The 26,206-nt window shown below is 35.7% G+C and overlaps 1 protein-coding gene across 3 annotated transcripts in view; it reads right to left on the reverse strand.

Moving 5' to 3' along the window:
- Positions 1–4,556: 4,556 nt before the first annotated feature.
- Positions 4,557–26,206, reverse strand: part of CNOT2 (CCR4-NOT transcription complex subunit 2) — an 80,067-nt gene continuing 58,417 nt past the window's right edge. For all 3 annotated transcript variants that reach the window (XM_079303284.1, XM_079303282.1, XM_079303283.1), the window contains exons 4-15: positions 22,847–22,994; positions 22,071–22,253; positions 19,640–19,719; positions 18,369–18,494; positions 15,723–15,847; positions 14,088–14,208; positions 13,820–13,976; positions 11,996–12,057; positions 11,850–11,899; positions 10,968–11,068; positions 10,238–10,382; positions 4,557–5,702 (exon numbers count right to left, since the gene is read on the reverse strand). In XM_079303284.1, the coding sequence (XP_079159410.1) occupies positions 5,616–5,702; positions 10,238–10,382; positions 10,968–11,068; positions 11,850–11,899; positions 11,996–12,057; positions 13,820–13,976; positions 14,088–14,208; positions 15,723–15,847; positions 18,369–18,494; positions 19,640–19,719; positions 22,071–22,253; positions 22,847–22,994 (1,385 nt within the window). In that variant the 3' untranslated portion in view covers positions 4,557–5,615. The remainder of the gene's footprint in view (positions 5,703–10,237; positions 10,383–10,967; positions 11,069–11,849; positions 11,900–11,995; positions 12,058–13,819; positions 13,977–14,087; positions 14,209–15,722; positions 15,848–18,368; positions 18,495–19,639; positions 19,720–22,070; positions 22,254–22,846; positions 22,995–26,206) is intronic.

Consider the following 26,206-nt stretch of genomic DNA (forward strand, 5'->3'; position numbering starts at 1 on the left):
TGCAATCCCTTGTACATAATAAAGTGCTGTCAGATGGAAATTAAGGCAATAGCTCATTGAGTGGCAAAGCAACCTTGAGTTAGTCCTCCTGCGTGCTTCCAATCCCTACATCATCCACAGCTGGGGAGATGCTGAAGCTGTATTTTAACTGGGATTAGCATTCACCTCAGCATTCACCAGGTGATCTCATAGATTTTGAATTTCTGCACAAAGACTCAGTCAAGACAGTTTATTTGTATCAACTGGAAGTGAAGTGTTATCATCAATATGCAGCAGAGTAAAGGGCCTGTTGTGAAGAGTTTAGCTCTGCTGTCACCTGCTGAGGGCAGGATTGGGGATGCTGGCTCCAGAACCACGGGCTGCACCAGGAGCCACAAGGGCAGAGAAAGCTGGCATAGGAAGCTCAATGTCTGTATGAAAACTTCAATAGCTGAGCAGGTTGCTGCCTGCTCTTGTGGGCCCTTCCTTGCCCCACAGCCAAGGGACAGCCTTACCTGTGGCCAGCTGACCCACCTGGTGTGGCCAGTGCTGAGACACCTCTGCCTTGGTCAGGCAGGTGGAGCTGGGCAGCCACAGTGCAGCTCTGCCACCACACCCCCCCAGGCTGCTCATCAGGATGGGGCTCACACCTCCCTGCTTCCTTGCACGAGCCTGGGGCTGGTCCTTGGGGTGCTGACTGCACCTCTTCCAGCAAAGTGCCAGTAATGAACTGCCTTTTACAGTTAGACTGCAAACGTCTATAGAAACAAGTATTGGTTTTTAAAACCAATACTGTGATGCTCACCAGAAAAGTAAACTCGCCTTCCAAGTCAAGAGAGATCTCTGGAACAACCAAACCAACCCTTTAGTGGAGAATAACAGCTTAGGGAACGCTGAAGGTTTTCCACAGAGGTTAATCAATATCTGATGAGAGATTTTAGGATATCTACCTCCCTTCCACTCCTCATCAGGACTGTTTACAGATGATGCAGGATGGTCCAATCATGAAAACTGGCTACTTCACTGGATTGTTTGCTGACCCAGAGGGAGTTCAAGAAGGTGATTTTACAGAAAATTATTTTGATAGTTTTAGCAGGGAAACCCAACATATACCCACATATATTAGCTCATTAATACCAAGACAGTATAAAACTCAAAAAACCCTGAAGCCTAGAAAAATAATACATCAACTTGGTTAGCACTGCTAATCCAGAAGTGAGCTGAATCAGTAACAGCCAAAACTATTGTTTGATGTGCTTTAACACTACTTTCAAAAAAATAAAAAGTTTACCTCTAAGAGTAAAGTGGTTTTAAGTGATAAAGCTACTGAAACGATTAAAGCCAAAATTTTAAAGCAAGTTATTCAGCTGCAATTCCTCAGGTCTTTTTAATGTACCGGAAGCTTTCAGATTTACGGAAATGAGAGCACGCATGCTTACCATAGAGAAAAAAAATCCTGAATTCACATACTGCATAAGAAAATAAAAGCATTAGTTGTCAATCTAGACTAACTTCTCAATCCAATCTGCATTACCAAAATTCAACTCCTAATAGCATTGATTTTGGGCAGTGGCAAATTTTGAGGGATGAAATGAAAAGGTACTTGAGAACTAAGCACACTGAAATTTAGCTTTAATAGCAATTGTATTTAAAATCTTAAACCAAAAGCACTGTTTAGCTATCCCATGCTTAGGATGGCAGCTGTGCACTTAGAAGCTTTTCTTGAGTGTGATAGATAGCAATGAATTTTTCCTTTTTGTTTCATTCAATGTCCAGCTATGGAAGTATTTTCAATTGGAAGTCACCAGGAACTTGGTGGAGGAAGTTTCTTTTAGGTGACTAGTAACTTCAAATAGCATTATTTAGAAGATGGACAGCCTTCTTCCATAGCCATGGCCACCTAGGAGTCACTCAGGACCAAGCTGATGGCCCACACCCCTGTTTCCCAGCACTGCCTAGGTCATGCCAAAGACTGTTTCTGGTCTCTTCATGGTCAACAGAAACAGACCCTCTGCAAAAATCTTGCATCTGACTACAATACACAAATTCTTATTTGGGAACATTCTCCCTTTTTTCACGGAAACCAAAAAATGGAAACAGATGAGTACAGCAAGTCCTGGCTTGGGGACAGAGAGGATTTCAGACACCACGCAGCCAAGTGTCCCAATCACACATCTCTGAAGTGTAGAAATGTCACAGCCATGAGGGAGTGGTATGGTCAGTCCTGAATCCCAACACAGGTGCAGCTGACACTTCACTGAAGATCACAGTCACGTGAAAAATGTTTTTACCCATGTGAGCATCTGCAGGCTTCCCTGGATTACTTGGGCCTTCAATTAGATTAATCAAGCCCATGAAGGTTCACATGTGCTTATGTATTTGTGGCATCAGGCACTAAGGTGGAGGAGATTGAGTGCTAGGTGGTTTTTCTGTTTGTTGATTTTTAAAAATCCCAGTGGAGCATCTTTAACTCTTTCCTGCATGACTCTCTCATGCCCTTGATTTTTCCACAAGCAGGGTGGTTTGAGTTAATGAGCAATTGTTAAAATACAAAGTGTCTTCTACAATACCAGATGTTATTGAATCACTGAAACTTATGTTAAGCCTGGTAGCTGAAGGTAGTGGATTTGCAGAGAAAATGGAGCTAACTATTCAATAAAGATTTGTGAACAATATGCAAGAAGGACTATGAGAGCATGACAGGCCAGAAATACGAATACTTCTTTCCAAGAACACCAGGTTTTCTACTCAGAACTTACCTTGCATTGTTGTAGAAAACTAGTTATGGGGGAAAACACCCACCTCAAATAAAGGTATTTTAAAAACAGCACTCTAGTATCTCTCTATTTATAGTGTTAAACATATTAAATAATCCCCAGACCTTAACTGTCAGTCTGAAAATCTGCAGGGCAATTCAGTCACCCATTTGCCATCTGAGTATGTAAATGAGGGCTGAGGTTTTCTTCCTTTCACTAAAAAAAGGGGTATGTTATTTTTTTCAATTTTGAAAATTTATATGGTATCAGTTAAGAAGTAGTTTCAATCTTGCATCTTGTTGTCTGTTTGTATTTGTTTCTCTTGCTTCAACCCAGAGTATAATATTCACAGATTTTAAAGTATCCACATATACTTATTTAATTGATAAACGAGAGCCAGACTGCTCTTCCACCGGAAAAGGAGCAAAGCACCAGCTCCATGCCCACAGATGAGAAGTTTCCCAAAATCAGATATTTCACATTTTTGAAAGACTGGGTAGTTGAATACAATTGTATGATCTAAATACAACTGTATCATCAAGTCTTTTTTGGGAGAACTTACGTTCCCAGTTTCAGCTTAATTGCTTTCAAAGTGTCATAGGTATTTAGTATTTTAATGTAATTGATCTTGCTCCCTTTACCATATGCTGTTAATTTCCATGAACATGAGAAATAATTACATTTAATTTGAAGAAGGAAATATCACTTCAGGAATCCTTACCCCCCCCAAAAAAAAAAAAAAAAAAAAGAAAAAAGAAAAAAAGAAAAAAAAAAAAAGAAAAGGTCATAGTGAACCTCTGTCAGTAAAAAACAGGTAACATTAATTGTGGAGAGAACAGGATGCTTTTGGAAAATCATAATTCTGAAAATTTATAAATTTATGTCTGGATAATCAAATATATGTTTAAATCTGCTCTGGTTTGAGGAAAAAAACTACCATCTTCTTCAGCTGTGTTAGTTATATGGTTTATAACCATTCTCTTTTTTCAAGGTGGGAAAACTTTGCTCTAATAATAGAAAAAAGTATAATCAACATGCTTATAATTTTACGTTTACCATTTTAAAATAGGTATTAAAAAAGTTCAGAATTTAGAATTCTCCATACACCTGATAAAGAACCACAGCAAGGCCACTAATGGTCCAATTTCCAAGCATAATTCAATTCATGCCAACAAGCTGCTTTTGCACTACACAGAAAAATGGGTCAAAATTGAAAAAAAATAAAAAGCCAGGATTCACTAGCGTGTCTTTTCCTGCTTTGGTAATTTCAGGTATTTTTCAATGATCACCAGAGGCACCACAATGAGAAGTGGCAATCATATCTAGAAAACGACAACCATCCCAACAGTTCAGGTTTTTCTTTCTCTGCTCAGAACAGTTACAATTCTCAGAACCAGTATATGCTCATGTTTATTTGCATCTGGAAGTTATAGTGATCACCAAATGAAATGTATTTCTGTTTATGTGGGAAAACATCAACACAGAATGAAGCTGTGATCAGTTCTAACCCAAGCTTCTCCCAAATGACAAATTCTTGAAGCATCTTTTTATCATTTGACATGGTACCCACCCATCTTTCTAGAAGTTATTTGCTCTTATAGAGAGGGGATCTGAAAGCAAGGTTAACCAAAGCGTTTGGCCGTGGAAACTTTACTGTGGAAAAGAATATTAAATTCTCATAAATTTACTTGTCAGCAGCAAAAAGACTCTTCAAGTGTCTTAACCACTGTACAGCTTGATAGTTTTAATACTTCAATTTTTTTCCATTTTTCATTGTTGAAGAAATAATTTCACAATCTCAAATCAAAGTCAACACTGCAGTGAGGAGAGCTTTTCTACTTTATTACAAAGAGAAGAAGCCTTTATGTGGTCAGAAAATACAAGATTGATCTTTTTTTTTTTTTTTCTCTTCCTATGAAACGCTGCTGTTCAAACAGCCAGAGTGAATTGTCTCAGTTCACTTCTTTAAGTCCCATCACATTCACTTGGGTATGGATGTCCTTGGCTGCTGAAAATCTGGCCCTTTAGTGCACAGGGCGACAAAGAAGTCCCCTGACCAGCAGTTCCAGAATGTCCCGTTTTCATATATTGCATCCATGCACACCTCCTAAAAATGAGGTACAGCAGGGCAAACATTTTCCAAAATAGATGTCATATATATAATATATACACATTCGTACATACATACCTTTATTCATGTGATGTCCAAAAATTTAAAAAAAATGTACACATTTATTACAAAATCGTAACAAAGACTGGACAGTGTTTTGCTCATTCTGGAAAGATGAAGCTCAGTAATACACAACTCTGGAAACTAACCAGAGACTGTGGCAATATCTTTCTTCTAAACAGTCAGATATTCTTGCATTAAGCTTGGCGAAAACTGCCTTTCAAAGACAGAAGGGGAAGTAAAATGAAGGAAGCAAACCTTGCTCATCTTTCCAAATGAAATACGAGAAGGATCTTCACATAAAAATGCACAAACATTTTTTATTACCAATAGTGCTACAATGAACAATGCAAATTTTGTTGTCTAATTTTTTGTCTTTTTTCTTTTTTTTTGTTTTTACATTTTGGAAAACTAAGTGGTAAACTTTTGTCAGTGTACTCGCTTGTCTTTACAGACCCAAGCTTGTCTGCTGGCAAAAAAAGAAAACAAAAACAAAAATTCAGACCCTGCTCAAACTAAAGAAAAACAATTACAAATTTAGTTGTTGGGCAGCACATAATTAGTAAGGCAGGACCTCAAATGGTGACCCTTCGCATGAGCCAATTGCCAGATCCTCAAGGAATTAAAACCAGGATGCCTGAGCCACATCAGTTCTGCAGTTATGTTGAGTATTGTGCTGAGACAGCCATACCCCAAGAAAAGGGAAGTCTTTAGAAGGCTTGCTGAGCAGGGTTGTAGTTGAAGGTTGATGGCAGATGAGGCCTTTCTTCTAATTTGTCATATTCCAGGTGGAACTCCTACAGGGAAAAAAAAAAAAAAAAAAAGAAAAAAAAGAGAAACCCAAATAAAACAATGTATCATTTACTTGTCAAGACCTGGTCTACCAACCATACTTGGAAAGCACAAATACAGTACTAAGTAATACAAGTAATTACAATACTAAGTAATACAAGTACTAAGCAGAAATTTCAGAACTGTTCTTTAGGAGTACTTCTTGGTAATTCAACAACAACAGCAGCATTGGACATGCACAGTAATTTATTTTACCTAACCTGGTGGAGAACCTCAACAGATAATCCTCTCTATCTGCCAAGCAAACTTAGCCCACCATTTTCACTCAGGGATGAAAACACACAAGTAATGAAGAGATTATTTTAGAACACTCTCTAAAGTGTTTCAACAGCATAATTATTTCTGTACACATAAATCTGTACTAAATTAATGCAAGAACAGAAATAAAATTGAGGAAATCCAACTCTCAGACGTCTCTTCTTTCAAGGCAAAACAAGGTCCATTTAGCATAAAAAGAACATTCAGCATGGTAAGGAAACAAAGTAGTGGAAAATATGAAACATTCTGTCCTCCCCTGAGAATTATTGGCCCTAAAACTGGAAAACCCTAGCAAATCCTATGTAAGGTTATAGTCATCTGCACTGAAATGTTGCACATGTGCTTAATTTCTAGTTTCCAGCTCTACTCCAACCAAAGATTTTTTACGTTGTTTTTGGTTTTTTTTTTTTTTTGGTTGGTTGGTTGGTTTTTGGGGTTGTTTATATATTTATTTAGGTGGTGTGTTTGTTTGTCTGGGCTTTTTTAGTCATATATATGCAAGTGAATTGCTTCTGGCATTCCTAATAAAAACTTAATGCCAGTTGGTGCATGTTCTCTTTTTCTGTAGATGCACACACTGAGACTGAAGAGATTCTGCTCCCTCCTTGGGTAAGAAGCAAGATCAAGGGGTACAAATCCATACAAGTCCATATATATATGTACATACACATGTCCATACTTGGTGTCAAAGACTGGATTAAGTTGGGTGGGTCTTAGGGGGCCTACAGAAGAAGGGTGGAGAGGGACTTTTTGCAAGGGCATGTAGTGATAGGACAAGGGGGAATAGCTGTAAGCTGAAGAAAAACAGCATTTAGACAGGTATTAGAAATAAATTCTTTACTATGAGGGTGGTGAGGCACTGGAAAAGGCTACCCAGAGAAGCTGTGGCTATCCCATCCCTGGAAGTGTTTAAGACCAGGTAGGATGGGGCTTTGAGCAACCTGGTCTAGTAGAAGGTGTTTTTGTCAATGGTATGGGGCTTGAACTAGAGGGTCTTTAATGTTTCTTCCAACCCAAACTATTCTATGATTCCATGATCTCCAGTAATTCTGCATTCATTATATAAAAGAGAAGATACTACTCAAGCTTTCTGTGCCTTTCAGGGCCATCAAAGTATGTATCAAAACAGAGACAATTTGATTTTAATTCCTAATAGTTTAGGAATTCCCATTACTCAGCTACTTTTCTGAATTTCTTTCTTCAGTCTATTATCTATTAATAATATAAAAGTAGAGCCTACAGTTTAAGAAAAAAGATAAATACATTATTTGATTTTTCTTGAACTAAGTTATTCAGCCTTCTTTACTTTTGTTAAAACCAATCCAGAATACTTTATCACTAAATCACAACTGGTTTATACTTTTACAAATGTCAGTCTTGAGATTTAGTTGTGAATCTAAAGTAAAGTGCTGTATTTCACTGCAGCAATATTTCATACGGCAGTGCAATTTAAAATAGGGACAATAAACTCATAATGCAAAATACACTATGTCTGCAAAGTACAAGACAGAGTGTGTGCTGCCCGATATTTGAGCATCTACTAGAACAAGAACCAAATTCATAAAGCACCTTGAAAGATAATTGAATGTGCACATATGAGACAGTAATTTATAAGCAAGTATTCCTGTATGCCTGCTTCAGGAAAGGACAAGTGAAACTGTTAAGCAGCAAATATTATTATTGTGGCCTTCTAAGGAACTGATATTCCCAGCATCCACTAATAATGTAGCAGTAATAATAAGAGATTGCAATTTATCAGAATTATTTTTGTTCTAGCTCCTTATAGGTCTAATTTCCTGCAATATTTATTAATTACTTCTGCTTTTGCTAGAAAAAAATTACTTGGCCATACATGAGTCTGTATTAGTCTTCCTCAGAGAAAATGTCCACTCCAGAAATTAATATCAGAACTAATAACATTACCATGGAATGCTAAGATCACACCACATGCACCTAACTTCTTATTTATTAAAGGTGAAAATGTCACAGAATTATTTCTAGTATGCAACTCCTTTTCAATGTAACAAAAATTTCCATTTTCCCCAAAATAATTCTCTAGCTTCCTGTGATCAATGCTCAAATTGCCTGCTCAAAGTTAAATAAAATTGTCAAAATAATATTGAAGTTCAATTTTTTTACATTATGGAATACATAAGCCTAGAAGAAAAGATATTATTGCTTCTTATGGATATTGGGGGGAATAAATAGAATAATCACATTCTGTGTTGAAATACCACTGCAAGTGCAGAACTTTAGAAAATTCTATCCCTCTCCTTACTAGCTATCAACTGCTTCTCAATGTTGGGGGAATTACCCTCAGCATACAAATAAAAAGAAGAGAATCTATGTAGATCTTGTGAAAAACCATTCAAAGAACAGTAGTGTTTCTATCTCTCCAGTATCTCAGGAATGCAGAACAGAAGGATGGAGTGTACATCACTCAAGCACTAGATGCTGAGTTTCAGAATAGCACTCAGGATTCTAAATAGAGACAATATGGTCTTAAAAAGTAATGCTGAGCCTCTAATAGCAGCTGCATACATTTACTACAGGTAGAAAAAGGAGAGACTGAAAAAAGTTATTATCCTTATGCAATGGGCACCACTTCCTCCTAATAAAAAGAAATGCTTTGTGTCCATACAAGCTAAAACACAATTCCATTGATCCATGAAACTACATGAGGCTCGTTGCTTGTAAATAAATGGAACACATTCAGTTGACTCCAAAAAATAAATCTATCCTTTCAAAAAGTAATTACTTCACCTCTGATTATCTTAGGCAATAATAAAATAGTTTTAAACAGCATCTGGGGGAACCTAAAGAAATATACCATGCAGCAAATTAATAATTCAAGTAGAAACAAAAACTTTCCTTTTCTTTGGGTCTTCTTTTTGAGGAGGGGTGTTTTTGTTTAGAAATTTTGGAATTATCTTGCACTTAGGAAAAACCATAAAAGCAGGACTCGTCATTAAAACTGTCAGTTACAGACTGTTGGGTTTTCCTGTGGCAGCAGAAAGGCAGCACAGGCAAGGAGTCACACTTGCTATGGGACTAAAGAACCTCCTGTATCCTTCAGGGCAATTAGAATGCTAATTCCTGAGGGGAGTTTGCACAAACTATGCAAAATTATTGCATGGAGGGAGTAGGGGAGGAAATAAAAATAGATTTATTTATTATTTATTATTTATTTATTTAATGTCTAGATGGCAAACTGCTGTATAGACAGAGAACACTGAACTTTACTTTCTTTAAAACAGATGTTTAAAAGCAGATCAACAGACATGTAACTAATACAATGCTCCATAATGTCCAAGTGTACAGATACAACTTGTCCACAGAAATTAAATGCCTTTTCAGCAAACAATTCATAAGTTGGACTGCAGCTGAAAACTTCTTATTCTATGAAATACCTAAGCATGTGGAACCACAAAATACAGTTACAACATGCTGGAACCACATCTATTGAGTTCAAGGTCAACCTGATTTGATCTGTTGTTTTTTAGAGAAAAAAGAGTGTGATAGAGTATTCTACAGATGGTCTGACATAGAACATTACTGACAATATTAATGGACAGAATGGGACAAATATATTATGAGAGTTGAGAAGGGAAAAAGCTATAGCTTTTTGATTTTTTAATGTCTCTTGGTCTACAGTATAGAAAACAAGCACCATGGAAATATGCTTCCTCCTTAGAAGATGCTATTTATTTATTTTAAAGAACTCTGATTTTCAAACAATAGAGCATGGAATTCCTAAGTATGGCTAAGGACAGACTGTACCCAAAAACCAAAAAAGCATTCCCTGAACCCATCCCACATCCATTTTAAATTCCTAAGTGATGTGTGATAGCATCCTATTTAATTTTCTAAAGCAAAGTAATAAAATGCTTGCAAATACAACTTCTAAAACACCAAATAATGCTTTTCACTCATCAACTCTATGGTGTGGGAAGAGATTTCAATTTTAACAAAACTCCTGAAAGAAATTTTATGTCCCTCTACCTCCTGAAGAAAACTGGAAATATGAGAGACAGCTCCTTATTTTCCACAAGCAAGCAGTGTTTCAATCTTTTTCCCTCAGACATGAAAAATGAAAGTAATGAACCTAAATATCAGATTAGAAGGTCTGAGATTTTTGTGAAGATCTTTGTGTTCTACTCTTGTCTTTGTAAAAATACATGGTCAACAGACCTAAAATATCTCAGAAAGGGAAAAGAGATACCTTAGCTACTTTCCTCCAGTTAAGACAGTCAAAGAAGTAATATGTTCCCCTCTCGTACGTATTGGTTTTCATTGTTGGCTCCATGCCGGGTGCCCTGGTGATCCATACTCGTTCTTCTTTGTGGTATCTCCAATCCCGGTTAAATCTTTCATTTGCAATAGAAATGAAAAGTATTTCTTAGTGTTAGTTATCTGAAATTGACTTAATAAACTAACTTTAAAGGTTTCAATCAGAACTGTACCAATGCACTCAAATCCCAAACAAAATTTCTATGACATGGTTAAACCTATGATTTCATACCTCTTCCATACAGTTACTATACCTCAAACTAAAACACATGAGAAACTTCAAGTAAGGTAGGTTCTAACAACAAATGTTTTCATGAGTATTTACTGCTTCTTATTTTGTTAATGACAGGTAAGTTACACATTCAATAATGACTGGCACCTGCCATTTTTTCCACAGTGCTACATAACTCAAAATAAATGAGATGGGCTTCTGATTTCCACTACACAAAAACAATAGAAAAAAATCTGTACAATATGATGACAAGGTTGGAGGAGGTATTTTAAAAAAAGATTTACAGTTCAAGATTGACTAAGCCTCTTGCTTTCACATCTAACTAGTTTGGGTGCTCTGTTTTTTTGCTTAGTTTTTTTTTTTAACATCTGCCATTTCATTATTGCAATAGATTAGCTCATATAAGACTGACAAAATAGTTTGAACGTACAGCTCTACTGCTGCTAATAGCTGTAATACATCTCCTCCATTCATGTAATAGAGATAAAACAGGAGATCTTCTCCATATCGGCCAAGTTTTATTGCAGCCAGCTGCAAAAGATTGAAGAAAACGAGGATGAAAAATCACAATAGATAAATGTTTTAAAACACACTACCCCACTTAAATAACACAAGGATACATCCAGAACTTTCATCCTTCCATTCTAAGTGTGTTGACATAATACAACAAGAGTAATAATTATTAAAACAATCCATTTTTCTTCACTTTTAGTTAACCTTTCCAAGTTAAAGGATACAATAGAAAAATACATGTAACAAACCAGCAAGACAGAATTTTCTCCCTGTATTGTGTATTCCCATCTACTTACTTTATTTGAAAAAGCCAAAAAAACCAACTTCTGTATGTACTCGCTGCCTTCACACCCTATTAAGCAGCAGTACTAAAATTTCTTATGCTATTTTTCAATGAACCCTACAAACAGTTGAAAGAAAATATATCTTAAAAATCCCTTTTCATGTAGTTATGGAATGCAACAGATAAATGAGAACACAATTCTGAGCTTATCTCAAGAACAGCTCCATTTAATTTGCTGTTTGAATTATATAATAAAAAGCCTCAACTACACATGAAGGGCAAACTCTTAAAAACATATTGTGTTTTTTAGCTATTGTTTTGCATGCCCATTCTCTTTTTGTAAGATATAATGGGTGCTTGATGTGTCCAATCAGCCTGTTAACACACTGCTTCTAGAAAGACTGAGGACATACACAAAACAGACTGATTTTGAACATTACCTATCTGAAAGAAAATTTAGAAAATTACTGGTAATAAATTAAGAAAAAATGCAGGCACACAGACACATGTACTCACCTTATCCCTAATGTGAATGTTAGTTAAGTATTCAGATGGAACATGGAAGTCTAAAAAAGAATCGGAATTGATGCAACTATTAAGACATGTAAATGAATATAATTTGCAAATATTAATATTGAATATAATAGTTATTTCTCTCTTACCTATGTCTTGAGGTCGACAAGGTGATGATGCCCATGGGGATGCAAATTTGGGATAAAGATTTCTGAAGAAAAAAGAAAAGCATATATAAAAATTAAACTCCAAACCAACCAACAAACCAAGCCCCTCCATAATCAATTTTACAAACCTAATAGCCAAATCTCTAGCTGGGTGAGAAGAAGGAAACTTTCCTAAAGCAATTCCATTTATTAATTTTCTTTTTAATATGCAGAGCAAAGTTGCATTTAAACTTCCATGGGAAACTAGGGGGTCAAGATTCCTTTTAAATCTATCTTTCCCTAAAGTTAGGCGACAGAGGTCCCATCCCTTTTTCAGGTATCCAGTGTTATTCTGTAGGATTTCAACTTAACTAGGAATAGTTGTCACAAGCCTGGTGGGTTCTGATTTATTAGCCTGTGACTCAAAAGGTGAGGAAAAATTTATACTTGCAGGTTGCTTTTTAAAACTAACCAGGTAAAGGTTTTACTCTTCTTCAAAACAGGAGTTAGAAGGGATAATTTAAATCCCTAGCAATATATACAGAATTATAAAGTTTTGTTTCCAAAAGAACATTCACTTTGCTAAGTTTTTATGTCACACAGATATTTTTACCAACCAAACTACCACACAGGCAGAAAAGCTTGCCTTTTCACATGTGATATAGTTTTAGTTTTTCAAACAACAACCCACAGAGCAAGTGATGAACATTTATCATAAGGATGGCAGGCCAGACACCAAGGTCTACATGGGCTGTTTGCAAAGCTTTTCTGCAGCATAAAGTAAAACCAGCTTTATAGCACAGAAGTGTCTGCATCAAATGTTAACCCTATCCTCTCCATTCAAGAGCGTAAATACATTATATACAGTAATTAAATACTAAAAGTACAGTTATTTACAACATAGCTGCTAAGAAAAGCAGAATAAAAGGGAGCCATTTTTCCTGTGCTTGACATCCAAACTCATGAAATTTCCTGGATTACATGCAGGTCCATATAAATTTATGAAAGATGGAAGCTATGTGTGTATGCTGTCTGGTCTTTGTTTTTTAATATAGTAAGTGCAAATCTTAAAATACATATAGTACTTGTCTATAAGGTTAACATTATATAAATCTGATCAAACAAAAAGGTATGAATTTTCAGCTAAAAGACAGAGCACCAGAAATTAATTTTTTTCATAAGTCACCTAAAAGACACCAGTTTTGTCCAAAATTATCTGAGTTCCTTCTGTAACTAGTGGAAAAAGGGAGGCACCCTGGGTTGGCTGGTTATTCATCTCACCTGTCTTAAGCACTTCTTTTCCCATCAATGCAATCATTAACCACTTTTCTCCCCACTGTCTCTAGAGCAAACCTATATGACTAAACTGGTTCACTTTAGTGAACTGAGCCACTGGAAGTTAACTGTAAAACTACACTTTCATTTAAACTAATCTTCAGTGCAGCCTAACCTGCAGATGTTCTGTTCATCATTGCACTGTATCAGTCTAATTTATCCCCAAAACTGTTGAGAATTAGATATCCCCAAGGAATATTATTATTAGAAAAGGAATGTATACATTACATTTATAAACAATATAATGTGAATTTTGAAGAAAGTCCTAAAGAACTTAAGAGAATAAGCAAAGCCACTAGGTTTATTGAAAGCTTGCCCTGAAGCACAACTCTGTTAGTTACAAATATTTTATTTTACTGTCATTACATTTTCTGATTTTATCTGGCAAACCAGCTTGTAGGGTTGATAGTCAAGTGGAATCAAGTGAACAGACTATGAATGACAGCATAATAAAACCAAAAGTGAAGATAGGATTAAAACCCAGCAACTTACTCAGGAGAGTTGAGATTGAGACCTAGTGTTGTTAGATCACTTCCTAACGCAAGATGTACCATTCCTGGATCTGTCTCTGCTGCCCTGATGAATGTTAACAAGCCAATCATTCCAAACTGGTCCGTCACCATCCCTTGAGGAATGTTGGTAACCCGACCTGGGCAAGAACAAATTATTAGTTTTCTTCTTTTAAGAAGTGGAGGAATCAACAAGATTATCTAAATGACTGTCAAAACTTTTAAAGCAGAAGAAGTGGAATGACACATACCATCAGGTAACACCTGGATCCCTTTTTTCTGCTGGTTGTTGTTTTGCGTAGTTGAACTTTTATCTCCAGGAAACTTGGGCCCATCTGTGCTGGATGATGTTTTGCCTGATGTACTCAAATTCTATTAAAAATAATTTGCAGAGTTGTTATGATGAAAACAAATCAAAATGGAAATACTTATTGACCATATCTTTTTAGTCAAGCACTCTAAGCTAGTACATCAAGTCACTCCAATAAATGGTATCAAGCTGAAGCCCCTGAGTTCTGTTGATAAACCTTATGTACTACTTACCATTTTCTCAAGTACATCTGTCATGCAGAATTACTATTAATAGGCTAGAATTTTGCAGTCTAAAAGAATAAATTATTTTACACTCGAGTTGGAATACACAGTGGATATCCCAAGTGCCTGTGACTAGAGGTTCTTCTGGACACATCACATTATGGATTCTCCCCATAGACTTGTTTCTTCATAACACTCCACCACACAGTAACAGATAATACTGAAGCCAATTTCAGGTATAAGCAACACACAATTGGCACATCTGCAGCTATCAGGAAAGACATGTAAACACTATGTCTGATATAAACACTATGCCAGACTATGCTCCAGAAATCTGTGTACTGACAAAATGTATTTGTCATACATATAATTTCTAACTCTTTAGTATTGTTTATAACAAGTCTACACTTATACAATTAATCACATTTACTCTCTCTCTCCTAACTGTACACAGTACTAACTGTGTTTTCCTCATGACAAACCTGCCCACAACACTTGAGAGCCAGACTTCCTCATGTGTCTTTTTTTGAACAGTTCATTTTTTAGTTCTCATGTGAGTTTGTAGTCATGTCTACTACTTATTCACCAGTATTCATGCCACTGTCATTACTGTATTTTTTGCAATTAAAACTAATAAAACAATCAGAAACTAGAACATTATGTCAAATCCTGTAAGAAAGTGTCCTCTGCCATCCACATTTTATTCACCTCTTATCTGCATAAAACAGCATTTTTTATTACAAAGATTTCAGAGTAAATAATGAAGAAACGCCCATAATAATACAGCTCTAGTAACAATATAGCTCTAAGCTATATATCTAATGCACGATAATTATACCAATACTACAGATGTAACATACCTCACTAGTCTACAATATAGTCATCAATGCTCTCTATTAAAAGAGCTTGTTCCCTCTGAGCCCACATCTCCATTAAGCATTTTACCTTAAAGCGATATTGTACTACCTAACTTTTAACAGACTGGACAACACTGAAGGAAAATCTTAAAATGAATAGGTTACTACTACTGATGAGAGGCACCAATAGCAAAAAAAAAAAAGAGATACAATTGCTAGGAAAAAAGAATTACATATTGAAAACTAAAAAGTATTATCAGTTCTCAAAAATAAGTTCAGATGTGTCCAAGCAGGGTGACTGTTTGGACCAAAAACTTTGTTGAGAAATTCCATTTATGTTATATTTCAAATGCTGCTTATACAAAATCTCTCATTAATTTAGAGGGCCAAATTTGAAAATCTCTTATTACAAATAAAATCACTGACCATTTAAAAATACAATCATCCAAAGAAGCATGAACACTGAAAATAACAGAAGATTTAAGGTATGCTTACAGATTTATTGTCATCATTACTCGATGTTGGATCTTTGTAGCTGGAGCCTGGTAATGCTGGAAAATCTTCATTGTGTATTGAAAAGTCCTGGGACTGCTCACTTGCTGGTTTTGTTACCATTCCAACTATCATCAGAATGAAAGCAAGTACAACATTAAATGACTGCTAAGTAAAAAATTTTTCTTCTGCTGATCTTGCTTACTGTCCAAGTTTGCTTACTGCACAAGCTGTATAGCAATGACTTAAAAAACAGGTAAAGCAAAACAAAGCATATTCATTCAAGACATCCACACATATTAGACTAAAGCCTCTTATTTAAGTGTGAGCTGAGAAACACTCCAGGTTAAATTCATAGACACATCCCCTGCACCTGTTTCGCACATCTAAATAATCAAATCATATTTACAGGCATTGTTAAAGCTGCATTTAGGTAAATCCACTGATGAAGGATGTACTGCTTTTAAAAGCATCATACATTTTTTCTCTGTCCCCTAAGTGCATGAAGAATTTTTTTGCATAATCTCTTCAGAAGTATGTATTCTCAAAGGACAACTAGCTAACTTCAGCAGAACATGTCAACAATGCAACACTTGCCTCTGACATAAAAATGACTCCAACTTTCAGAATGAAAACTGAAAACATTTAGCCTGCAACTCTCATTGATCCGATCCTAACTTAAAAGAGAAGTAGGCCAGTCACACTGGAGCAAGGATTCTGACAACTGAACAGGAACTTTTTTTTTATGCCAGTTCAAACCAAGCCAAACCAGTCACCACACCACACACACAAAAGGTGACTAGACTTTGCTGAGAAATAATACAGTGATTTGGTGGCAAAGAACACTGCACTAGAGGAACAGAAGACAGAAGAAAGTCTAGGTCCTGTTCTTTGAAGATTCTTAGTAGACGGGTAAGACTAAAATTGTTCAGTAGAAGACAACATATGACTTTCTTCAGTGCATTGGAATTAGAGATCAAAGTTCCTTTATTTAAGAAAAAACTCAATACTGAGTTAATCTTGTTTCTGCTGTTCAGCCTTTTCATCCAGAGTTATTAGAATTTCTTTCACTGGAAGAATAAAACTGATAATGAATTAACTTTAATGGACATGCTTATTCCATCTAAAAGTTATTTGAAGTATAATTTTCCTGAATAACTAAGCATGAGGAAAGTAGGTCTCTGCTCTATCTCAAACCTTTTCTTTCTTGTCCACAAGCAAAAGTGTTCTCCACATTTTGTGCTGGAAGACAACATCCAAAGTATTTCACATTTTTATTTTTTGATTGTTTCTACCCCTGTACACATCTGCTGCACTAAGTAGATGATCAGGGTAGCTCTTCAGAGAACTTTATTTTATGGTTTATCATGCAGTCATGCAAACAGCTATGCTAGCACCAAAATGGGGAAATGGTATAAGCACAAGAGCAGTTACAGATATTTTTATGCTGCAGTGCTGTTTAATATTGAATTCAAGCTTTGTGCTGGAAGTACATCTGTGTGGACTTCCCTCCTATCTTCTATCAATTTTTCACAACCTGTCTTCTTTTTTCAGAGCAGGAACTAGATGGTCTTTACAGTTCCTTACAACCCAAGCCACTCTATGTTAGGCAAAATCTTACAGAAGCCTCTGGCTGTATTAACTCTCTGCTCATGCTTGGTGTGAGTTTTGAGTGTCTTTTTTTGGGGGAAGTCACTTTTTTTCTGTGTTCAGCAATTCAGTTTAACTTGTTAAACTCTTTGTCATGGCTATCTTATGCAGAGGGCCCTAGCTATGCCAAATCCATGAGGCTACTTTCTCTTGATAAAGCAGTATCTATTTTGTCCAATTAAAGTTGGTGCTATCTCTGAAAACCACTAGCATTTTATAGTTAGAAAACATTAGGTTATTTCTGGTTCAAAATTTGACAAGTCACAGAAATAACTTACAGTTATAAAAGCAACTTTTCACAGTAGCTGATGCAACATGCGTAACAAAATCTACTAAAGCAGTAACAAAAAAGAAAGTTTTGTGCCTCACACTAAGCTTACCTGAATATTTTCAAGACCCAAATAATAAGATTTGCATCCACCTAACGGTTTTTCCTTTTATTATTTTTTAACCTGTACAGCAAGAATTATATGACACATACTTGGAATCTGAGTGATAATAATTGATGCTTACAGGTTATTTTTTGAAATCTGAAGTTTATCGTAAGGGTGATACTGAACAGTACAACAGCAAATACTACCAATAAACAGTAAAAGTTTACAGGATGTTTACAGCTTATGACTTTCTACACAATAACACCTCTACTAATAAAATACTGTTACTGCAATTTGCTACCCAGACATCAACAGCTCTTCTATATATGCAATTTGCTAAAACCTACTGCCAAAGAAATTTTTAGACTAAGAAGCCTCAGAGCAATCATGCCATACAGACCAAAAATCCTAACAATCCCTAGTGACAGTAAAATTAAAACAGATGAGTTCTAATATTTATGAATGGGAGTCTCCAATCACAAGTATCGATTATTCATTTTTAAAAATGAGTCTTAGCAGCTCATGTCTGGCATTTTTGAAAAGACTGTTTATTGACTTATTAACAGCAAAAGGTGAATCAAGAAATTTCATTTCACTTGAAGAGCTTTCAAATGTATCATCTTACCATAGGGTGCCCTTCCAGCTAAAGGGTTTATTAATGGAGTTGGATTGCCACTTCCTTCCCTTCTGTTTCTGTCTGCTAGTGCTGGAAAATCTGAGAGGTCCAGTCCTGTCACATTTTCACTTCCATCTACAATAAAAACAGGCATTTTTAACTCCCTGATGTATTTTTTTTTCAAAGACGTCATCACAAATAAGACAAATGTAGGACAGATTTTCTTTCAAGTTGATCTTTTTTCTCATTCTGTAATTACTACAAAAAACTACAGCTTTTGTGTTACAAGAACTACTCTAAAGAGCATCTGTATGTTTGAAGTTTGTTTTAAAACAAAGCTTGTCAATAGCATTTAGTAAGGTCTACTCCTCCTGAATTAAAGACTACACATAAAATACAGGCAAACTATCAAAATTACAATTCTAGAATAGGTATTAAAATTTGTTGTAAATCTGTTTTGAATTTGAAGAATTATCAAGAAGAAATGACCCATATTAGCAGCAGCATCAAAGAGTTCTATTGTCCTTAGATTAGGTAAGATAAAGCTGAAGCAGCTGAAAAGCCAATGCAGTGCAAGTTACATGGGAACATTTTTTGATTTGCAGCAGGAAATGCTACATAAGTGAGGCCAGAGCTGCAGATCTATAAAAATGTCACAATGTCTTAGGGAATGTCCAAACCCTTCCACTCTTGTGACATCACCAGCACCTCAGGTTGCTTCATACACGCAGCCACGTACAGAAACATCAGCACACGTTAACCTAAATCATTTATGGATGAAGATATTTTCCCCTCTCTAGTTCATTAAATTCAGGTGAAGAAGTAATTCCCAGAGAAAAATCACAACTTAAACTATTGGCTGAAAGGATCACATGATAAACCAGCTGTTCAAAAGGAGTTTGATATTTGAAAAGCAATGCTTTCCCACAGTTCTTACATACCTAATGTTTTTATAGAATGTGGATAAACCTTTTCCTCCCCAATACCCTTTTCAAATTCAAGAGCTGGTTTGCACTTCTAACTGAATAAGTATAATCTATAGGCATGTGACATAAAGCATATATACTACAGAACTACTCTCACTATGTCTTCAAAAGTATTGAAATCCACTGCTATAAAGTAGTACCAATTATCTAGCACTGCTCTTGAAGCAGCATTTCTATGGAACATCTGAAAATTATTAGAAAGTTGCACTCCAACAGAACAAAATATTTTCAATTAGACTTATTAAAAAAAAATCTCTACTGTAGTTTACGGTGAACATTAAAGAGTAAACTCACCCGTTCCATTAAAAATGTTACTTGATAAGGAGTTATTCATTCCAAATGCCTGATTCCTGTTCATCCCAAATCCAGACATACTGTGAAGAAAATCCAGGAAGTCAGACAAAAGGATACACATACTTTGTATTTCCAGTGGAAGATATTAAAGGGGAAAAAACTGAAATTATTTCAAGCCTAAGCAGGCCATATTAGCCTAAACTTGGTTTTTAATTATTTTCTGAAAACACTGTGCAGCATCAACAGGCACTGCTCAATCAGGTCAACTGGAATGACTGACTTCAAAATAGCTTAGTTTTTTAATAGCCATTGTGTATTAAGACATCTCTCAACAAACAAGTTATGACTAACATGATCATTACTCAATAATTTCATATACAAAAATGAAGCAGCATTAAATGCAGTAGTTAAAAGTCAAGCTGTAATCCATTCATTGGCAGGTGGGAAGCTGGATCATGAAAATCACCAAGGTGGCCATGACTCATTTATAAGCTGAACAGTTATGGTGTGCAACACCATGTACACAAGGCATTATTGTGAACAGAGGGATGGTCTCTGTCATGCAAAGACACAAGCTGTAGTTTCATACAGTCAAGCAAAAATGTTTGAAAACATCTATATATCATACAGAACTACTGTGGTTACACAGATAGCTTCACAAATAATCCATTTCATCCCCTGGGAGCTGGAGATGTCGAGAAGCTCAACACCCAACTGAGTGAAATTCTGAATGTCTGCCCTGTGGGAAATCACATCCACTTTTCACCTGTAACAGGAGAGAAGCTAATATTTTGGAAGTTTCCATAAGCAAAAATATGAAATGATTCCCTGGTGGAAATTTCACCTATCCAAACTTTTTACAGTTACGAATCTGAAGCATTTAACTCTAATTTGAAATACCTTCAAATGCTGCATGTTCAAAAACCTAAAAACCTTCTTTGCTCCAACTAAGCAACTATTCAGAAAATGCTTATTGAAAGTTACATAATTCATGCACCTGACAAGCAAATGCTGTCAATTCTTTTCCCCAACAGTAATTTCAAAATTGTGTTAAACACCCTCAAATAGCCATTGGATATGTAGCACTACTGTATTTCCACAGGTTAATAAGAGCCAGTCATTGTTTCAGAGATATTTCCTTCTCAATTTGTAAAACTTGTAACTTATTGAAACTGACAAACGTAAAGAGCAAAATAAAAGCATTTTAATTCAAATGTTCCTACACACAGGGATTTCATTATCTATCCTACAGCTGAATGATAATTAAACAAGTAGTTTGTATGCATGTATCAATATTCAATATAATTGTCCTCTATACATAAAGTTTTAAGTATATTACTATTTCATCTGTTTGTGATCTCAAACTTCAAAAATACTTCAGAATATATTATCTTTTAAAATTATCAGCTCTCTTGCCACTAGACAGGATAGAAAAGGCAAAGGCTGTGTAATTAGAGGCAAGATACGAAGTCTTTTCATGCTCCAAGACCACAAACTGCTATTACAACATCACTATTTGCTGTGCTTGAGCACAGTACCTGTATGCCTATACCAGTGTGAAACTACAAAACTAAACAATCTGATTGAGATTCAGGTAACTGTGACATTAGTCTTCACTTCCCTTTATCTATTTTGTAAAATACTAGATTGGGTTAGACCTGACCATTGTGAGCTTGTTTGTGTTCTGTTTAAGTCACTCCTCCAAAGGGCATGAAGGAAGAAAAAGGACTTAACTGGGAGCACAGAGATCATGAGGTAATGGAACCAAGCTTCAAAAGCAGTCAGCCATGCTAAGCTGTGACTACACACATTAAATAATTAGAATTAAGACAGTGCTTACTACAAGTTTATCAACATGAATGAAGCATAAACACAGCACTGTAACACAGTTAAAGCCTAATGATTTATGATGTTAGTATCCTGGCCAGAATTAGAGAAAGAGAAGTAATTGAGAAACTTTAGGCATCTAAATGAGCGCTAAATCCTTAAATGAATGGTAGGCCACTGTTCTCTGTACCACTCCAGAATTTAAAGAAGTAAAATATTAGATCCTTACTGTGTCTAAATAAGTTTACCACTTTTCCAGAATAACTATCACGTTTTAAAATTTTGCCTTACTTCTTCCCAAAGCCCTAGATGAACAATTTTAAAACAGATGCAGATGCTAAAAATTCAAGGTATGTTTCAAAAATAAACTTGGGAATACATGAGAAACATCACATACTTTAAAGTGGATGCAGCAGAAATTCAATAGCCAGAAAGAGAACTTAGCTCAAAGCCCTCAAAGACCTTATAAGAACATTACAAGGAGCTTCCAAGTTTATTGCCCAGACATGAATATTAAGGTTTTAAGATTTATTCTAATGGATAAAAAGCTACATTCCAGAGTAGCATGTCTATATACAGGGATGTTCCAATTAAAGAGCCTTACCTGTTCACAGTAAAAGGTTGTCGAGAGGGTTGCTGCTTTGGCATACATATTATGCTTGGAGAGCTTCTGTTGGGGCTGCCTAACCCTGAACTGCTCATGCTGTTTGTCCTGCTGGGAATTCCAATGCCCTGACCAACCTGGGAGTGGTTCATCATATTCCTAGGATTCATAGGCAATATCCCCCTGAAAGAGAAAAACCATCCACAGAGATGAATCTGTACAGTAGCATTTGGCTACTCATTTAGATTACTAACGAGGATGGACTCCAAATTGTTGCAACTTAACTTGCTTTCAGCAACCAAACAGTGTGTTTGGATTACTCTCTATAATTAATGCAGCTCTGGATTTCTTCAGAAATTCCAAATGACCTATTACATGCTAACCAAGTCTTCATCAGATTTAGATAAACACTTCAGTATTATACATATGAAAAGGTGTTACAGCTTTTTTAATGATTAACTACTATATTTATATTCTTATGCAGTGTATGACATCAAAGCAAAATTTTAACTGTACAATCAAATAACAACCTCTTACATTCTGAAGCAGAATTTGCTGGCAATTTGTCCCTTACAGATGAAAATAAAATATTGTCTTACAGTAAATCCTTACTTTTTTATGGTATTATATCCCTAACACAGGCAGTGGGCCACAGAAACTACTTTTCTCCTTTTTAAATTTATCAGACAGTAAAGTATGAGGCAACAAATGCCGAACATTTAAGGAGAGCTCTGCAGAAAGACACAATGGCAGAAACATGGGCTATGGATAAATACCTGCTCGGAGATGGAGGCGTGTGAAGTGACATTGTTGGTACCCCTGTTGTTGGCGTTACGTGGCTCGGTAACTGAGTGCCTTGTGATAAGCTGCGATTTAACTGAGGGGTATTGTTGCTCATTCCCCTCATTGGAAGGCCTAGTGCACCTATTGAAAAAACAATTCAGAGGGGTGGAGATACAGAGCAATCAGGAACAAAGTCTTCTCCATCAGGTATAGATGGAAACAATTTATGCTGACAATGTAAAAAAAAAAAAGGTGTAAAGACTGAAGGAAAGTGCAGTGTAAAAACTAAGTCCTTGTTTGAATAGTAGAAACTCAATCATCAGGTTTAGCCCCATTTCTTTTCAACTCTGGAAAGGCTCTTAAAGGAATTTCTCTGAAGTCACAAAATTTTGTCTCCTTTGAGACGATATACTGTACATGAAGGGTAGAATTTTAAGTTTTTTGATAAGGACATGAAAGTCTACTAATTATCTCAAAAGAAGGCAGCATTTTAGGAAAATCAGTAACTGCACTCAAGAAATATGCTAATTACTTTTGAATAAATAAGTGTTTGACCAGTATTTAGAACACTGATTTGTCTTGCTAAAAATTAAGCAAATCTCTGATTAAAAAACAAAGTGATGGATCTTTAATTAACAATAACACTGTTTTTAGGACAACAAAAGCAACATTTGAGGCCAATTCTCTCTTTGCAGTTCAAGTTGCTTATGGCAACACTACTTGAACATCTCTGATCAAGTTTGACCTTATCAGAAAAGAAAGGAAGCAGAGTTTTAACAGCCCCCTATTAGCATTTAAAAACATATAAAATGGTTTTAACAATGTGATCAAAAGTATTTTCTACACAAATAATTGTGTGTGACAGAATAAAAAAGCACTTCAGTGAGGTAAAAAATTAAATCACTTTAACTGAGAACAGCAGAAAATAACCAGTTACTGCCCTGTTTCAAAATGTTGAAAAACTTTCATCACTCTCACATCACTTTTCTATGTTTAAGAAGTTTCAGAATTATGTTAAAAGCCAAGAAAAGTCGTTTAGTGCAACATGTCAATAGTAACAAACTTAGCATATAAAAAATGATGGCTGTGACAGTTCTCACTGCTTTGACAGAACTGAGGCAGACTGACAGAACTCAAAACCTTATCTTGCAGACCAAACAAACGAAAATTCTGATGGATCAGCACTCTCCCATGGTACAAACCCCAGCAGAAGAACTGAATATGCCAATGTAATATGCCAATGTATAATGTGGTTAAACACTAAGAATGCAAAGAATAGGCACAGCATATGCTCAAATTATTATCATGAACAAGGTATTAAATCTCCCACTCATTCAGCTTTTACACTATTAGAACTGCAGTCTCTGTCCCACCCTACAGTTTGCAAATCCAGGGAGATTTTACAATAAAACTCGTGTATAACACTCAGGTTTATCTCTATACATTCAGATTAAGAGGTAGTGTGACTTGATATAACAAGCATCCTAACATTTTATTAAAAGTTGATTACATTGAAGAGTTCCCTGTAAATATTTTGGCGATTTGCTGCATCAGAATAATTTCAATGAGAATAAATATGTATTATAAATAATATTTCCTGCTGATTAACAATTATATAGGATTTTAAAAATAAAACAGTACAGAAAAAATATATACAATTCCAAACTAGATACAGCACACCAAAAAACCACAATTAGGATATTCAACTTGATTTTGTGCATTTGTTTTAGCAAAACCAGCTTTAGACTGATGATTATTTCCTCTTATTGGCTTTCTTTAAACTAGATTTTTTAAACTGATGAGGGTTGTTACAGTGAAAAACCATATTCCTGGCAAGGAGGAGCAGTTGAAATATTCACTGAAAGAAGAAAATAAAACCCCAAACCGTTTTTTCTTACACTTTCTTTTTCCACTTTTCTAATTGAGATGAGATCTACAGGGGCTATGATGGAGGCAGGCCAATGAAATGGCTGATTTCCTTCCTACTGGTCAAGTTAAGTTACATTAATGCTGTAACATGACATCTTGCTTAAGGACTGACAGCCACCAATCATTAGAAGTGGATAGGCACTACCAGCTTTGTTTTTCCTAAAGAGTATTTTAAGCATAATCATGGCTTCAACAAAAAAAGTTTCTTCCCTCTTTTTCTCAAGATCTGGTAGAAACTCACACCTGATAATATCCACTTTCAAGGTTTTAGGCATAAATGTCTCCATGCTAGAGATTACATTCTAGGCACAGCAACCAATTGAATGTAAAAACCAAGTTAATAAAAAAAGATAACCTCAAAAAACTGTGATAAACAGAATTGAATAAACTACTTCAGTATCTGTATACAGTAAAGTCTGAAAGGTTCAACAGTGGCAGAATCAGCACCTAAAAGACAAGAGCCAAACATGACTCTCAGACTGGCTAGAAGCTGCTCATATAAATCTCAGTAGCAAAATAAAATGGCAGTTTATATTACAGGATCATTCATCAACAACCACTGAGATAGGAAACAAAAAAAACTTCCACAAAAACATCATCACCAAAATACAAACCCCTCCACAAAAAAACTCCACTGTATTTTTAAAACCATTTGAAGAAAGCCGAAAGAAGTTGGGAAGGCCATGCATCCAGCAAACAAAGCTTTTAGTTTGTCTAGATAAAAAAGCCCAGACTCCCTAAAGTACTCTGAAGACACTTTTTCTTGGAATCTGAGTCAGATGCACTTAGCAGGACAGCAGAAAACATTTAAAAGCATACAGTGACAAATGACACAGGAGAGATGATATTCACAACCAGTTTAACTTGTGGAACTGTATCTAACTCGGATATTCTGAGTCACTGCCTGAGTGCACCTCTCAGTTACCAGGAGGTTCAGTTCTCAAAGCCAGCCCTAAGTCAGGTGGTCTTTAAGTGGGCATTACACTGTGACTGTCACTCTATATCTCTTCTATTGCAGCGCTGTCCGTATGACTGGCAAACACAAGAAATTCTCAAGGTACAGGAAAGAAAAACAGTGATTCAGAAAGCAATAATCTTAATGGCATAGCTCTTTGCCAAATGCAGGTTGCCAAGCATGTACACAAGATTTACTGTGCTCCTGTAGAGCATGAAGTATCCCTTATATTTAAGGTATAATTTCCTTCTATTCCTTACATAGTTTTATGAACTAGGCTCATTTTTTCTCAGCTAGCTTTTTTTTAGGTTTTCCTTCAGAAAGTCTGTTAAATCACAGAAAATTTTTACAGTAAGACTGTATTTGGATATTTAGCAGTTATAAAGTGACAGTATGATATTTTGCATACTAAACACTATAAAAATGCATACCAAGCAAAGCAAAAATGTATCTTAAAACAACTGTACAC

The sequence above is a fragment of the Erithacus rubecula genome (assembly GCF_903797595.1).
Source record: "Erithacus rubecula genome assembly, chromosome: 4".
Taxonomy (NCBI): Eukaryota; Metazoa; Chordata; class Aves; order Passeriformes; family Muscicapidae; genus Erithacus; species Erithacus rubecula.